At 41.5% G+C, this 18712-nt stretch overlaps 1 protein-coding gene across 1 annotated transcript in view; it reads left to right on the top strand.

Annotated features, from left to right (window-relative positions):
• LOC126272731 (cytochrome P450 6k1-like) overlaps positions 1-18712 on the top strand; it is an 80987-nt gene that overhangs the window by 45215 nt on the left and 17060 nt on the right. Inside the window, exons 5-6 of the mRNA XM_049975788.1 lie at positions 5682-5863; positions 14055-14276. Of these exons, the coding sequence (XP_049831745.1) occupies positions 5682-5863; positions 14055-14276 (404 nt within the window). The remainder of the gene's footprint in view (positions 1-5681; positions 5864-14054; positions 14277-18712) is intronic.

Here is an 18712-nt window from a genome sequence, read left to right as displayed (position 1 = left end):
CTTTCAATTTGTTACGGTACCTCTATGAAGGTTTTCTAGGTATGTTGCACTCTCTGCTCACTTTCCTAACTGATCTTTCATTCCGCTTTACTTCTGTCACTGCTAATCTCATCGCTGCTTCTGAAACATTGCCTCTCTCAGTTTTCTTTTTATAATTTCGAGCCAACCTAAGAACAAAACCGCAGAACGACCATGAGCAGAAACATGAGTGCATTCGAAGATACAGGTGGATATGATACTTTAAAATATGAGTCCTCCAGTGTCTCAAAAGTAATAATTTCAAATTTATATTACAATCGTTTTAGTTGAATACATGAAGACAAGTCATTGGTTTTGAAAGGAAAAATGAGAAAAAATCAAATAACCTATATTGTTACTGGTTTAAAATCAGTTCAGCAGCCAATTTTCTTACATAAAAGTTCTATTGAATATGATCTAGACTTTCATTACGTTGGATCTACTGGAGTATGGGGCAGACCGGAGCACGTTGGCCAAAGGGTCGCGATGGCCAATTAGTATCATTTCGTTAAACTTGCATTAGAATACGTCAAAGAGTCAGGAACTTGGTGGCAACAATGCCGTCACCTTTCCAAAAACGTGTTAGTGAAATGAGATTGTCGAGCGTGGTGGAACATGCATTTCATGTTTTCTTGTTAGTGAAAGTAAATTTTGATAGCTCAAGATATAGTGTTGTGTGCTCCAAGGTAACGCACTCACGAAACAAGCGAGTACAACGATTAAAGTCCGGCATTGTGTACGGCGATAAATGTTTTCGTAAACGAACTAGCATAATCCCAATATGGCGATGGAGCACAACGACTCAGTTAAATAGGGGTACAGATGTACCGGTATGAAATGAGCGTTAAGATACAAATGTGTCGATAGGGAACGTTTGTTGTGAACGAATCTGATTGACATCTGTCAAAGATATTTAGTATACATCAAGTCATGGAACAAACAATATCATATGTTTTCATCGTGTTAACAATGTCGAATTTTGTACCAGAAAGTGATGATTTGCGGAAAGCATTAATTTTTTGTTTTCATTTGAAAAAAAAAGTGCTGCAGAATCGTATCGAATGCTTGTCGAGGCACATGGTGATTATGCTCTATCAGAAGCAACATGCAAAAGATGGTTTCAACGCTTCAGAAATGATGATTTTGATGTAAGAAATGAAGAATGTGGAAGATCACCAAAAAAGTTCGAAGACGTTGCAAGCAATATTGGATGAAGATGCTGCAGTACTTTGAGTCAGAAGCAAACAGCAGCAATGCTAAATGTTCCACAACAAACAATTTCTGACCGTTTGAAAGCTATGGGAAAGATCCAAAAGTGTGGAAAATGGATGCCACATGAATTGAATGAAAGACAGGTGGAAAACCGAAAAACCGTTTGTCGAATTTTGCTTCAAAGACATGAAATAAAATCAATTACGCATCGAATTATTACTGGCGATGAGAACTGGATTTATTTTAAGAATCCTAAACCGGAAAAATCATGGGTTAATCCGGAACAATCATCAACATCGACTGCAAAACCAGATAGATTCGGCAAGAAGACAATGCTCTGTGTTTGGTGGGACCAGAAAGGCGTGGTATATCATGAGATTTTAAAACCCGGTGAAACTGTGAATACTAATCGCTCAATTTGAACTATGCATTGATAGAAGAAACACCAGAATGGGCCAGAAGACATGGCAAAGTAATTTTTTTACACGACAATGCGCCCTCACACAAAGCAAAACTTGTTCAGGATACAATCAAAACACTTGGCTGGGAGCTGCTACCCCACCCGCCGTATCCACCAGACTTGGCCCCTTCCGACTACCATTTGTTTCCATCAATGGGACGCGCATTGGCTGAGAAACACTTCGATTGGGTGTCTGATTGGTTTGCTTCAAAAGACGAACATTTCTATGGGCGTGGTGTCCACAAATTGCCAGAAAGGTGGTCAAAATATATAGAAAGCAATGGTCAGTACTTTGAATAAAATGTTTTTACTTTTCAGTTCAAAATTAGTGTCTCATTTTCACAAAAAAACGCTCATTTCATACCGGTACACCTGGTATGTACGGTGAATAATATGTCAGCCTTTCGCACATAAATGTTCAATTTTATTTTTAACAGTACCCTTGTTGGTATTCTGTACCTACAAAAGCAGAATATGGGAAATTCTAAAACTCTCAAATATTTATTTGGTAATTTGGTAATTTCATTTTATTGGCGAAGAAATTAAAATTCTAATATAATGTATTGTCTCTTTGCTAACAGTACACTGCTCAGTCTTCTAATATGTTTGTTATCGCAGTGCAAAAGAATCTTAATGTTGAATCTAGAATAGAAACGGGCTCAAACCTCTTTTGACGATATCTGTCTTTCTCCTACTAAAAACCTACATTTAAATTTCCTGATTTTAATTTAACGTTATTTGTAATGAGTCTTACAGCTCTGCTACCTTGTAAAATACTGAAATTTTGCTACTCTCAAGTTGTACCACTGTCGAAATAACGACTCCAGTGCTGAGATAAAGTGCTATAGATAGGTAAATTAGGCTAGTTAGTAATGTGTACATATTGTCAACGCTAGTGGACGAATCGAAATGGATTTCCCTTATCTTCCTTGTTACTAATATAGCCATCATTAGAAACTATTACAACAGCACACAGCACAAGAGCAATAAAGAGCAGCACTTACTTTAAATTCAACTGCAAGTAAGAACTGAACTGATTATGAAAACAACAACTGAGCTCAAGTAAGGCCACAGTAGTCTGTCTCGGTTTAAATATGGATGGGTGATAGCCGATAGTGCTATCGATATATGGATAGATTAAATCTATCGATGGCCTTGTTAACTCGACAGAGTATATTCCTTTTTTAGTCGTGTGACTGAAAACGAAAATATTCTTCTGTATCACCATATGGCCACTAGTCACGTGTCGTTTCTTTTAGATGATAGGGGCGGGGGTTAAGAAGTTCGGACCCCGTCGGATGCCCAATTTGCTACGTCCTCGACAAAAGTCAGAATAGTATTTCGCAATCCTCTTACTCACTCCACTCTACAGCACTTCGCGCTCCGCCATTAGCCGGCGTCGGTGGAACAGAGTAAGCAAACAACGAATGCCCGCGCAAGTTTAAAAAAAGCTGTACATTCAGAACATAACTGCACACTATCAAGATAATGGTCCAGATTTTCACACGGGATCGATTTCTGCGTCTGGTATCTTGCTAGTGGGCTTTTCCTCTCTAAACGATGGGGTAAGGTTGGTGAAGTTTCCTAGTGAGTGCAGCTTCAGGGGTACATTACAACGCTCTCTCCTGTCACCCAACTAACATGGAACTGTTCCTCAAGGAGATAACATAGTTGAGAACACAACAAAAGTACGATTACGATGATGGGCACAAAACTGCAGTGGTTTTGGAAGTGGCTGAAAAGCACAACTTACAGACCTTTCGTGCAATCCAGTTAGCAGTTGTGAAACCATAAGACCTATATGCTTTTCGCTCATCGTTTTCGCCCTGCACTATTTTTTACTCAAGGTTAAGGCGCTGGCCTCACTTTAAGATGAACTTGGAATGAACCCCTTTCCGTCTCCCAGAATTAAGTTTTTTCCTGTTACTTTTACACAAACGCCTTTACTAGTCGCTCACTGTCGACTTTTTAAGAGAGGACCTTTTTCTTATCCAAAGAACAGCTGTTTCTCAAATTAGTAGAGTTGTTTGAAGCAGCAATTTTTACATTTTAGACTAAAACATTTGTTTCACCTAGTCACATCTAACATCGGCAGAATCTTATTGTATGTAGGACAGCTTAATGAGTAACTTCAATTGGTTCGGTTTGGTATACCGTCGCCTCTGTCTGGTACAGTGATAACTGACAAGAAAAGCTCGTTTAAGATATTGATAGCCAGAAGACAATATTAAAAAAGTACTACTAAAAAAAACATTTCTGTCTCAGAGAAATTTGGCTAAGGACAGATTATGTCAGTCATTAATGCATTTCATGTAAGTTCGATTAATGATTGCTGAATATAACGAAGAATCCAATAAAGGTAGAGAAAGGACTTTTCTTTCGTTGAGATGTAATCCCACTACTTACTTTAAATGTATTTTTATTTCCATTACTCCAGCCGTTGAGAACAGGAAAGAATGGTAAATCACCTGGACCAGGCAATATCAATCTGGAGAGTCTGAAATATGGTGGTGACAAAGTTGAGAAACGGATAACAGAGCTCTTCAACAAAATGATACGTGGAGATTCAATACCCAACTAGATGAAGCTACGTTACATTAATACCATATTTAAGAAAGGGGATCACAAAATTTGTTCAGACTGTCGAGGAATTTGTGTTACAAACACTTTCATGAGAATTTTTTACGAAAGTAATTAAAATCAAACTGGAAAAAAATTTAGAACCCAAGAAGAACAATGTGGATTCACGGCTGGGGTATCATGTATAGACCATATTTTCACATTACGACAGATTTTGGAGAAGCATAGGGAAAAATCAAATAATTTAGGACTAATTTTCATAGATAGAAAAAGCGTTTGATAGAGTTCCAAGAAAATTACTTTGCAGAGTACTACATATGGCAAACATAAACCCTTCCTTGATTAAAATAATACAACAGACGTATAAAGATAACATTTGCCAAGTGAAAGTTGGTAAAAACTTTCACATAAATTTAGAATAGAAAAAGGCCATTTACAGGGCTGTCCCATGTCACCTTCATTATTTAAAACCTATATAGATATTAGCCTTAGAACATGGTCTCGTAAATATAAAAGTATGGAATTAGAAATAAGAGATGGAGTTAAGCTACATCATTGACAGTTTGCTGACGATCAAGTAGTCGTAGCACAAGATGGGGAGGATGCTAACTATATGTGTAATCAACTACCAGTAGCACACAAAACTTGGGGTTTTGAAGATTAATTACCTAAAAACAGAATACTTGATTAATGATTCAGTTTAGCTATACATTGAAGGAAAGAAAATCAAAAAGATAAACACTTTCTGTTATTGGGATCCATTTTAAAAATCGAGGGAAAATCAGAGTCAGAAATCGGTAAAAGAATTAGTAGCGGACAGGAGGTCATTGGAATGCTTAACTCAGTCTTATGGAGCAAGAATGTAATGAGCAGAACTAAAAAATTAATACACAAATCCATATTAGAGAGTGTGGTTCTGTATGGAACGGTGACTTGGACAATTAACCTGAACCACATTAAAAAGTTACAAGCTCTAGAGATGGACTTCTGGGCAAGATCGGCAAGAATCGGCAGGAAAGAAAAGATAAGGAATACCGAAATAATAAGGAGAATGGAAATAAGAGAAAGAATATATTACGTAATGGATAGGAAGGAATTACAGAGGTACGGGCATGTGCGACGAATGGAGAAAGCCAGATACCAAAATTGATACTGGAGTGGGAACCGGAGGGGAGAAGAAGAAGAGGACGACCTATGACCACCTGGCTCCAAAATGTACAGCACGCAATAAGGAGAATGGGCGCAGAGGAAGAGAACACACAAGACCGGAACACCTGGAGGAATATTTTGAAAATATAGTTTAAGAACGTTTATTCTTTGTATTGTAATTTCCGAGTAAATTATTATGTTGGAGATAAGCCTCTGTAATGAAGTAAAGCTCAAAATAATAAAAAAATTCCATTATTTTCAGGTTAAAGAACAGTGCTAGTGGGAAGTCAGGATTCTTTCGGAAGATGGTGGAAGATACTGTGGAGTATCGTGAACAACACGGTGTGGTCCGCAATGACTTCCTCCAACTGATGATGCAGCTCAAGAACAAGGGCTTCATTGAGGACGAAAGCAAACTGGGATCCCAGGAAACCGAAAAATGGAGTAAGTTAGCTGAACGAAGTTTGTTCAAAGAAGTCAGTCATTTCCTCAAGGCAAATGTAGGAAGAATCAAATCGCATAAATAGGTCATTCAAGAGTTTATTTTTACGTTGTTATAGCAGAGATCGTTTTCATATGGTGATCTAAGATTTACTACAGTATAGAATATAATTAGACGTAAATAACGCGGATAATATACGCATGATCATGTACATGATAGTTATTACTCAGACCAATGGTTTGGGCTCCTTCTTCAGCCGAGAGTTGTGCGTGAGGCAGATCTGCTCTACCATACTTCTTCTGGATGTTTCACAGCTGATAGAAGCGAAAAGAAGTGTAAGGAGAGGTAATGAGAGAAATATTCGATAATTTAGAACGTAATTTTCCTCGTCCGAGCTTACTAACAACCCTAAAAGGTTATATTCTTACGTACAATTAGTAAGCGGTTCGAAACTATCTATGCAGTTACCCATTGATCATACAGGTACCGAAACGGAAGACAACAGAGAGACGAATGGATTACTGAAGTCTGTCTCCCGAAATTGCTTAGACGCGAAAGGTAGAAATACGATCCCTGTTTTTAGTCTCCGTACGAACTTCGAAAAGGCAGACACTCAGATTGATGATTTCGAAATAGCAAAACAACTACAATCGCTTTCTAAGGTTTCACTTGCTTCCCTTCTAGCAGCATTTAGTAGCTCTCTGGCGTAACGAAGGGCACCTAAAGACTGGCAAACACGCGTAGGTCATTCCCATTTTCGAGAAGGATCGTACGGCCGAGCGAGACAATTACACTACTGGCCATTAAAATTGCTACAACACGACGATGACGTGCTACAGACGCGAAATTTAACCGACAGGAAGAAGATGCTGTGATATGCAAATGATTAGCTTTTCAGAGTATCCACTCAAGGTTGGCGCCGGAGGTGACACCTACAACGTGCTGAGATCAGGAAAGTTTCCAACTGATTTCTCATACACAAACAGCAGTTGACCGGCTTTACCTGGTGAAACGTTGTTGCGATGCCTCGTGTAAGGAGGAGAAACGCGTACCGTCACGTTTCCCACTTTGGTCGGATTGTAGCCTATTCCGATTGCGGTTTATCGTATCGGGACATTGCTGCTCACGTTGGTCCAGATCCAATGACTGTTAGCAGAATATGGAATCGGTGGGTTCAGGAGGGTAATACGGAAAGCCGTGCTGGAGCCCAACGGTCTCGTATCACTAACAGTCCAGATGACAGACATCTTATTCGCATGGCTGAAACGGATCGTGCAGCCACTTCTCGATCCCTGAGCCAACAGATGAGAACGTTTGCAAGACAACAACCATCAGCACGAACAGTTCGAAAACGTTTGCAGCAGCATGGACTATCAGCTCGGAGACCATGGCTGCGGTTACCCTTGACGCTGCATCACAGACACGAGCGCCTGCGATGGTGTACTCAGCGGCGAACCTGGGTGCACGAATGGCAAAAAGTCATTTTTTTGGATGAATCCTGGTTCTGTTTACAGCATCATGATGTGAACGCACATTGGAAGCGTGTATACGTCATCGCCAAACCGGCGTATCACCCGGCGTGATGGTATGGGGTGCCATTGGTTACAGGTCTCGGTCACCTCTTGTTCGCACTGACGGCACTTTGAACAGTGGACGTTACATTTCAGATATGTTATGACCCGTGGCTTTGCAACCCTTCATTCGATCCCTACGAAGCCCTACATTTCACCAGGATAATGCACGACCATATGTTGCAGGTCCTGTATGGCCCTTTCTGAATACAGAAAATGTTCGACTGCTGCCCTGGCCAGCACATTCTCCAGATCTCTCACCAACTGAAAACATCTAGTCAATGTTGGCCTTGCAACTGGCTCGTCACAATACCGCAGTCACTACTCTTGATGAACTGTGGTACCGTGTTGAAGCTGCATGGGCAGCTGTACCTGTACACGCCATCCAAGTTCTGTCTGACGGCCAGAGGTGGTTGTTCTGGGTACTGCTTTCTCAGGATCTATGCACCAAAATTGCGTGAAAATGTAATCACATGTCAGTTCTAATATAATATATTTGTCCAATGAATACCCGTTTATCATCTGCGTTTCTTCTTGGTGTAGCAGTTTTAATGGCCAGTAGTGTACGTGTACAAACGATTTATCAAAAAGGATCAACAGCACTACAAGACTAAGAACCCACTTGTCTATAGTAAAGTATCATCGTCGGACGGTCGTAAGGAATTGCAGAAAGACTTGGACAAAATTAACCATTGGTGTAAAGAATGGTGTAACGTATATAAATATAAGAGAAGGGTTGTAAACAAAAAGAACAGCAAAGTATTTTCTCATTACAAGATCAGTGCTGCGTATCTTGAGCACTTCAGGTCATGTAAGTAGACAAAAAAAATTATTCAAATGGGACAGAAATCAGTACATATGATGTATAAAAAAAAGACATAAAAAAGACATAAAGTTTTAAAAATTGATAATTTATTCAAGAGAAAGAGCTTCATAAATTGAGCAAGTCAACAAACCGTTGGTCCACCTCTGGTCCTTATGTAAGCAGTTATTCGGCTTCACATTGATTGACAGAGTTGTTGGATGTTCTCCTGAAAGATATTGTGCCAAATTCTGTGCAATTGCCGCGTCAGTTCATCGAAGTCACAACACGATTGGAGGGTCCTTCCCGTAATTCTCCAAACTTTCTCAACTGGGGAGAGATCCGGCAATCTTGCTGGCCAAGGTAGGGTTCGGCAAACACAACGACAAGCAGTAGAGACATTGAGACTCTCGCCTCGTGCGGGCGTGCATTATCTTGCTGAAATATAAGCCCAGGACGGCTTGCCATAAAAGACAACAAGACGGGGCGCAGAAAATCGTCTATGTACCGCTGTGCTGTAGGGGTACCTGCTATGAAAAGTAATGCCATCCCAGAATATCACTCCTCGTTTCGAGGCTGTGTGGCTGGCGACATCCAGGTTGGTATCCCACCACGATCTTGGACGTATCGAGACATTTCTTCACTGGTCATCAGGGATAAATTCGAAGCGGGTTTCTTCACTGAAGATTTTAGGGTGAAGACGTGTCTGGACAGCGGTGGAGTACCAACCCGACTCTCGCTCGCTATACAGCCCGACAACCATGAGTGATGGCATGGGGTACCATTTCTTTTCATAGAAGGACCCCTTAGCTGTAATATGTTGCAACCTTACAGGTTAGCGGTACGTCAACGATACAGTATGTTGCCATTCATGTAAGCCATCCTGGTCTTCCATTGCATTAACATAATGGCCGCCTGCACACAAGTGTTTCTACGGCTTGTCTTCATGCTTGCCAAACACTAGCTTGGACTGCATGGTCGCCGCATCTGTTCCCAACTGAGAACATTTGCAGCATCATAGGCAGGGCCTTCCAACCAACTCGGGATTTTGTTGATCGGAAGTGCCAGTTGGGCAGAATTTGGCACGGTACCCTCAGTAGGAAACCAATAATTCTGTCAGTCACTGCCAAGCCGAATAATTGCTTGCATGAGTGCCAGCCATCGACGAGTGCGTTACTGATTTTCCCAATTTGTGAAGCTGTTACTCCTGAATGAGTAATCCAATTCTTCTGAAACTATAATCATTTAATCATTTGTTTGTCTGTGCATGTAAATCACACATATCGAGCTCAGTCCCTTTCCGATAATTCCTTCGTAGTTCGTATTTTTTTTAAGACTGTATGTAAAGGTAATACTAAGAAACGACAGCGAGTGGGACGATCATGTAAAATCAAAATACTGTGGAAGAATTTAATTTCTTGGAGGGGCTTTGGGAGGGACCGTTGCATCTGTTTAGGAAATGGCATACAAAACGCTACTGTGAGCAGTTCTACAATACTGTTCCAGAATTTGGGGTCCTTATCAAGTGTAATTGCAAAATGCGTGAAGAAGAAATAAAAACTTTGACGATCGCCAAAGACATTGTAATGCTGTCAGAGACAGCAAAGGACCTGGAAGAGCAGCTGAACGGAATGGACAGTGTCTTGAAAGGAGGATATAAGATGAACAGCAACAAAAGCAAAATGAGGATAATGGAATGTACTCGAATTAAATCGGCTGAATCTGAGGGTATTAGATTACGAAATGAGACGCTTAAAGTAGTAAATGAGTTTTGCTATTTGGGGAGCAAAATTACTGATGATGGTCGTAGTAGAGAGGATATAAAATGTATATTGGTAATGGCAAGGAAAGCGTTTCTGAAGAAGAGAAATTTGTTAACATCGAGTATAGATTAAAGTGTCAGGAAGTCGTTTCTGACAGTATCTGTATTGAGTGTAGCCATGTATGTAAGTGAAACGTGGACGATAAATAGTTTGGACCAGAAGAGAATAGAAGATTTCGAAATGTGGTGCTAGAGAAGAATGCTGAAGATTAGATGGGTAGATGACATAACTAATGAGGAAGTATTAAGTAGGATTGGGGAGAAGAGAAATTTGTGGCACAACAAGACTAGAAGAAGGGACCGGTTGATAGGACACATTCTGAGGCATCAAGGGATCACCAATTTAGTACTGGAGGGCAGAGTGCAGAGTAAAAATCGTAGAGGGAGACCAAGAGATGAATACACTAAACAGATTCAGAAGGATGTAGGTTGCAGTAGCTACTGCTCAAGACGTGAGCCTAAAAGGAAAGAAAACTGATGATAATGGTATGCTGTATCCTCGACCATGGACTGTACAGTGGCTGGTGGAGTACTTAAGTAGATGTAGACTGGATTCACTCTCTATTAAACAAATGCAGAGTTATACAATTCACAAATGTCTTTTTAGGCAGCCCATTGCTAATTAAGGCCAGCAGAGAAGATCTACATTCAGTCTGATGTTTGCAAGATGTAGGCTATCTTTTGTAGTGCTACATTAAGAGAAGGTAACAACCGAAATCAACAAGAAATGAATAGTGAAAGGTGATACGAAGCTGGCTTCCAAAGAAAGAAAAAAAATTGTTTTCGATTCTGACGTTGTATCTACATCCATCTATACCTACATGGATACTCTGCAAATCACATTCAGGTGCCTGGCAGAGGGTTCATCGAACCACCTACACAATTCTCTATTTTTCCAATCTCGTATAGCGCGGGGAAACAATGAACACCTACATCTTTTTGTACGAGCTCTGATTTCCCTTATTTTATCGTGGTGATCGTTCCTCCCTATGTAGGTCGGTGTCAACAAAATATTTTCGCATTCGGAGGAGAAAGTTGGTGAGTGGAATTCCGTGAGAAGTTTCCGTCGCAACGGAAAACGCCTTTCTTTTAATGATTTCCAACCCCAGTCCTGTATCATTTTTGTGACACTCTCTCCCATATTTCGCGATAATACAAAACGTGCTGCCTTTCTTTGAACTTTTTCGATGTACTCCGTCAGTCCTGTAAGGACCCCACACTGCGCAGCAGTATTCTAAAAGAGGACGGACAAGCGTAGTGTAGACCATCTCCTTAGCAGGTCCTGGCAATAAAACGCAGTCTCTGGTTAGCCTTCCTCACAACATTCTCTATGTGTTCGTTCCAATTTAAGTTGTTCGTAATTGTAATATCTAGGAATTTAGTTGAATTTACGGCTTTTAGATTAGACTGATTTATCGTGTAAGCGAAGTTTAACGGATTCCTTTTAGCATTCATGTGGATGACGTCAAACTTTTCGTTATTTATGGTCAACTGCCACTTTTCTCACCAAACAGATATCTTTTCTAAATCATTTTGCAATTTGTTTTGATCTTCTGATGACTTTATTAGTCGATAAACGACAGCGTCTTCTGCAAACAACCGAACACGGCTGCTCAGATTGTCTCCCAAATCGTTTATATAGATACGGAACAACAAAGGGCCTATAACACAACCTTGGGGAACGCCAGAAATCACTTCTGTTTTACTCGATGACTTTCCGTCAGTTACTACGAACTTTAACCTCTCTGAGAGGAAATCACAAATCCAGTCACATAACTGAGACGATACTCTGTAAGCACGCAATTTCACTACGAGCCGCTTGTGTGGCACAGTGTCAAAAGCCTACCGGAAATCCAGAAATACGGAATCGATCTGAAGTCCCTTGTCAATAGCGCTCAAAACTTCAAGTGAATAAAAAGCTAGTTCTGTTTCACAGGAACGATGTTCTTTTAAGCCCATGTTGACTGTGTGTCAATAGACTGTTTTCTTCCAGGTAATTCATAATGTTCGAACACAATATACAGGGTGTTTCAAAAATGACCGGTATATTTGAAACGGCAATAAAAACTAAGCGAGCAGCGATAGAAATATACCGTTTGTTGCAATATGCTTGGGACAACAGTACATTTTCAGGCGGACAAACTTTAGAAATTACAGTAGTTACAATTTTCAACAACAGATGGCGCTGCAAGTCATGCGAAAGATATAGAAGACAACGCAGTCTGTGGCTGCGCCATTCTGTACGTCGTCTTTCTGCTGTAAGCGTGTGCTGTTCACAACGTGCAAGTGTGCTGTGGACAACATGGTTTATTCCTTAGAACAGAGGATTTTTCTGGTGTTGGAATTCCACCGCCTAGAACACAGTGTTGTTGAAACAAGACAAAGTCTTCAACGGAGGTTTAATGTAACCAAAGGACCGAAAAGCGATACAATAAAGGATCTGTTTGAAAAATTTGAACGGACTGAGAACGTGACGGATGAACGTGCTGGAGAGGTAGGGCAACCGCGTACGGCAACCACAGAGGGCAACGCGCAGCTAGTGTAGCAGGCGATCCAACAGCGGCCTCGGGTTTCCGTTCGCCGTGTTGCAGCTGCGGTCCAAATGACGCCAACGTCCACGTATCGTCCCATGCGCCAGAGTTTACACCTCTATCCATACAAAATTCAAACGCGGCAACCCCTCAGCGCCGCTAACGATATAGTGCACAGGATTTATGATGGCGATATGCATGTGGGCAGTATTTGGTTTACTGACGAAGCTTATTTTTACCTGGACGGCTTCGTCAATAAACTGAACTGGCGCATATGGGGAACCGAAAAACCCCATGTTACTGTCCCATCGTCCCTGCAATCCTCAAAAAGTACTGGTCTGGGCAGCCATTTCTTCCAAAGGAATCATTGGCCCATTTTTCAGATCCGAAACGATTACTGCATCACGCTATCTGGACATTCTTCGTGAATCTGTGGCGGTACAAACTGCCTTAGACGACACTGCGAACACCTCGTGGTTTATGCAAGATGGTGCCCAGCCACATCGCACGACCGACGTCTTTAATTTCCTGAATGAATGTTTCGATGATCGTGTGATTGCTTTGGGCTATCCGAAACATACAGGAGACGGCGTGGATTGGCCTCCCTATTCGCCAGACATGAACCCCTGTGACTTCTTTCTGTGGGGACACTTGAAAGAGCAGGTGTACCGCCAGAATCCAGAAACAATTGAACAGTTGAAGCTGTACATCTCATCTGCATGTGAAGCCATTCCGCCAGACACGTTGTCAAAGGTTTCGGGTAATTTCATTCAGAGACTACGCCATATTATTGCTACGCATGGTGGATATGTGGAAAATATTGTACTATAGAGTTTCCCAGACCGCAGCGCCATCTGTTGTTGACTATTGTAACTACTGTAATTTCGAAAGTTTGTCTGCCTAAAAATGTACTGTTGTCCCAAGCATATTGCAACAAACGGTGTATTTCTATCGCTGCTCGTTTAGTTTGTATTGCCGTTTCAAATTTACCGGTCATTATTGAAACACCCTGTATGTTCTATAATCCTGCTGCATATCGTACAGCAAGAAACACAATGTTTTCTAGAATTATCGATTATGCCAGACTTGTCTCAAACAGATAATCTCCCGCTCTGGAGCACTGATTACAGTGGGGCAGCGCTTTGAGACGCAATCGCAGATGTCAAGTACCATCTGATAACAGCTGTATTTTAGGGTATAAATAATCTCTATATATTAAAATGAAATATCTACCAAGAAGGAACATTTACGTTTGCAAATTAAGTGTAAATTGCAAGTTACCTTGAGGGACCAGCTGCATGGGAGCTCTAGCTGCTTTGTTGCTGACTAAACTATCTAGCATCCGACTGAGCATTAGTCATCCTCCAGATCAGCTCGTAATTGCGCTCTTAAGGCGCGACGTTAGTAACATGAACTCATTATGCTCACGTCAAAGAACTGTACTGACGACGCAAAGTTTGTTCACAGGGTTTACGATGGACGACGTGGCAGCACAGTCGATCCTGTTTTACGCTGGAGGCTTCGAGACGTCCTCCACTGTCACGAGTTTCGCGCTGTACGAGTTGGCTCTCAATCAAGACGTACAGAAGCGACTGCATGAGGAGGTGGACGCTACGCTGAAAGAGCACGGAGGGCAGTTTACGTACGAGGCTCTTGTCGGGATGAAATATCTGGACAAGGTCGTCTCAGGTGAGTTTCCACAGGCTCATATTTCGCACACCAACATGACTAAAGTGACCGCCGTCTTTTCACTACCACACAGACAGTTTCTATTTGGAAGCCGCAAAAGATGATACAGAGCTGTCCTGAAGTAATATCTCACGCTGTAGTCTATTGTAAGCAACTGTTAAACTTTTCAGTATATCTGGACATAAACCTAGACCTTGTCTACACGGGATGAGATAAGCAGGTTTTACGTTGCCAGAAAAAGCTATCTGTTCGTGTTTGAGCACTGGCCCTGGAGGTTCGTTACATGGACGTCGTTCAGGATTTTTATGAATAAAGTCCCACTTTTTTCCCTGTCATTACGAAGTACAAGTGTTTCTAAATTGCATCATCAAAAATTTACAAATGGAACGGAGAAACTCAGATAAGCGTCGCTCCACGACAGACTGCCTAATTAGTTCCAGTGCTTACCTTAGGCGAGGACAACAAATGTAAGTTGTCCCTGTAACAAAGATATTGCTCGTATAGCCTTTAATGAGGGTAAGTCCAATGAAGATGATCCATGTCAATGAAAGGTAAAATCAATACAACTGTAGGGGTACTCGAGGAGGAACGGGATACTTAATGTTTAACAATGTGTATAAGATAAGGGGACACAAGGAAACACTTCTTAAAGTTATAAAAAAACACGTTGTATTGTAACCTAATGTACCCTATTTTAAAATCATTTAAAAATATACATTTTGCATTTTTTACAATTTTTGTAAGAAAGTGTTGCATATTTCCAGTTCCGCCCCACCCACGGAGCAGAATGGGATAAGGTAATTTTTTCTTAAATTATTGCATAAACGTTGAATTGGAATTACGAATATCGTATTAAACTATGACAAAATGTTGTATAAAAGGCAATTCAGACTAAAGAATGTGTAGTTTAAACAATTGAAAAGTCATTCTTCAAAATAAGAGAATATTTTAATGTCATTCTGAAACATGTACAATGCTTAATAACCACCAAACCACTAACTACTAGCCCTTTCGACAATGGTCAAAAATCAGTATTTCTTCTTCATCTTCACTGTCTATGCCAGCACATGCTTTGTGTGCCCACCTGAAACACCTCTGGCATGCAACCCAACCCTCATCAGAAACGGAGTTGAAGTCCCCACAGTAGAGACCCTCATCATCCTCTCTTCCTCTGATTCTCTCTTCTCCATCATCTTCTTCCTTTTATTTTTCTTAAGATCTTCGATGTCGTCTGTTTCTTTTTTTTTTGTTTTGGGTGCACATTTTGATATTTTTGCCTTAAGTTGCATTGCACCTGACGTCTCTGTCCTGACATTGTTCACATTTGTGCACCCTCCTCCCTTCTGTAGCGCTAATTCACATGCAACAGCATTCTGCAGTTCCTTCTTCTAAGGAGAATCTGTTAATACGACGGTTTTTCCTTTGCTTCTTGCAGTCCGCCGAGTATTTTGACAGATTAGTGGGGTTGGAATGACAGTCTCAAGCGATATCTGGAAAGCTGAGTCGTTCGGCAAACATAAGTGGTTGGGAGAGTTAAACTGTGAAACTGCTACTTTGTTGAATGCCATTGCTCGAGCACCAGAGTTATTTTCTGGCTTGCGAATAGACAGTGTAGGATGCCTCGTAATAAATCCTTTAGCCCAGTCTTGTCGAGCTAGACATGTTTGTTTGTCAAATTTGTTTGGTAAGCAATTTCTTTCGGCTAGTTGATAGGCTAGTGATTGAGATCTTTCACTGTTAGACCAAAAACTCTGCTTTCCATTGACTTGAGATATGTTAACAGCACCTTTTTAAATTTCCCATCTGATTTGTCAATTATGTAGTCAGGATTATTCGTAGCTTTACACACATATCTTTCAAATGTTGCTTTCGGTACGTTGAACCCCTTAGGTGCTTTTAAAAACCCCATTTGGGAAGATGAAACTGCTGAAACTGCCATTTCCATCACTTTTACGTTCAATTGCTGTGTATCAGTCTTTTACATGTACGTTAGCACCATCTGGAACAGCAAGGGGGAAAGAAGAGAGAATACAGTTTGCTTTCTAATTGCATCAGAATATGACGGGGCAGAACGGGAAACTATCCCATTCTGCCCCGTTCCGTTCCGCCCCAAGAGCCCTTTTGAGGTTAACAACTTTTATGGGGTGTAATAACTGACGTATTTAAACGCGTTACATAACTAAAGTATAACAAATGTCATGCACGTTAAGGGAATATATCATTTTATAGTAGACAATTAACAATTAACAGCTTACGTGGCTTTGAAATTCACCAAACCTTAGAACAATGTAAGCGGTAACGTGACAGACAACAATTCACTTAGGTCTCGCACTTCAAACTAAATAAAAATGGATGCCCTAACTTCCCTTCCATTCGGAGAAATAGTTACATACCCATACAACAGGTTGCAGCACCGTGTAGTCTAGAAAAGAGCAATTTCCCACTGTGCCCCGCTATCCCGTTCAGCGCCGAGTTCCCCTACATGTGCAAGTAAATGGTGCTGCTTCTGAAATATAAATAAACAGGGATTGTCCGACCTCTGCTGTGTCGCGAGCTTACTGTGAGGCTGGTCCAAAGACTGACTGCCCATGGTGCCAGTGTCTGGTTTGAAAATTTTCGGCTGCGCGGCGTGGCCGCGCGGTTTTGGGCACCATGTCAGGGATTGCGCGGTCCCTCCCGTCGGAGGTTCGAGTCCTCCCTCGGGCATTGGTGTGTGTGATGTTCTGGTTAGTTTAAGTAGTGTGTAAGTCTAAGGACCGATGACCTCAACAGTTTGGTCCCTTAGGAATTCATACACATGTGAACATTTTTCAAAATTTGCGAAGCGACTGGTGAACGGTCCATAGCTTATAAGCATGCCATCCTTCTGTCTTTGAAATTTAATAACAAAGATTTTGAACACCAGTTCTTGATAAGTCTCCATCTTAACGTTGGTGTGCTGTAGGTGATGATTCTCTGATTTATCATTCCTTTGAACTTGATTTTGATTTCTTCCAGCTGAAGTGTAGACGAAACCTAACATGTAATACATTCATAAAAGGCAAGGATCAGAATTTAATTACTCTCAAGTCCAATGCAACTTCATGGAACTTGCCCTGATAACTGCAGGCGTTAGCACTGTGCTTCTGGGATTCGGGGAGGTATGGCGGCCGTGGATCAAACCACCCCGCCGGTTAACTAGAAGGCCGTTGTGTCGGGCAGCACGGATTTGGGTTTTAGCTCGTTTCCCGCATTTGGGTTGGTACCCTTGTACCACTTCACTTACATGATGCACAAACTTTTAGAAAGTATTCGACGCTTTCAGAAGGGGTGCCAAATTCTGTCACGAAAAGAACGGTGGGTGGCCACCTTTTACAAGTAACACTGCCAGATCCAGAAAAATTAACACGCTAACGCCATGAAGATGTGGGATAAAGACCACGAAAAAGAAGAGGATACTGAAAAATTTGAGGAAGAACAAGAGATAAAGGGGATTAACTTTCATAGACCTAGGGCTGAGAGAAAATAAGGTCAAGCACGTAAGTAATGATATAGCTAATGGACAGGAGCAAGTAAGGACAGATATTTGTGAAATGATTTGCGCTTCTGATAGGATACAGTTGGTATACTTGAAGGGAATAAGAGCTGAAGTCGCGATTCGGAATGTCTGTAGGGAGATGCGCAGGGAATGGAACGATGACAAGCGACTGATGTGTAGTGAGCAACTCCTGAGTATGTGAATTGCCAAAGGTGCTAGTGTACTATAAAGTGCATCAAGTCAAGCACTTCCGCAGAAGGAAAGCCGATGTAGGGGATTGGGAGTTGCGCTGTCTTGGCCAACAGGTACGTGCTCAGATTTCGTGCAAGAATGTTGCCGGCTATTATGGAGTGAGGAAAAATATTTGCAAAACTGTAAGAGACGCAACAATTGAAAGTATATGGAGGTGGGTGCAAAAGCGGATAGCGTATCAAGTTGGGTTTTATGTCACATACTGAGGTCTATGGCCCTTTGCTGCTGTAAAAATGTTAAGTTTCTAAGCCAATACAGTTAAAAGATACGTCTTCATGATGCGCACACTGTGGACATTCAGGTCTTCAATCATGTCAACAGCCATATTTTCAGGTCTGCACAAATACACTCCTGGAAATGGAGAAAAGAACACATTGACACCGGTGTGTCAGACCCACCATACTTGCTCCGGACACTGCGAGAGGGCTGTACAAGCAATGATCACACGCACGGCACAGCGGACACACCAGGAACCGCGGTGTTGGCCGTCGAATGGCGCCAGCTGCGCAGCATTTGTGCACCGCCGCCGTCAGTGTCAGCCAGTTTGCCGTGGCATACGGAGCTCCATCGAAGTCTTTAACACTGGTAGCATGCCGCGACAGCGTGGACGTGAACCGTATGTGCAGTTGACGGACTTTGAGAGAGGGCGTATAGTGGGCATGCGGGA

This window comes from Schistocerca gregaria, chromosome 5, assembly GCF_023897955.1.
Source record: "Schistocerca gregaria isolate iqSchGreg1 chromosome 5, iqSchGreg1.2, whole genome shotgun sequence".
In the NCBI taxonomy this organism is placed as follows: domain Eukaryota; kingdom Metazoa; phylum Arthropoda; class Insecta; order Orthoptera; family Acrididae; genus Schistocerca; species Schistocerca gregaria.
Note: the sequence above shows the minus strand (reverse complement) of the source record. Positions and strands in the feature narration are given on the sequence as shown.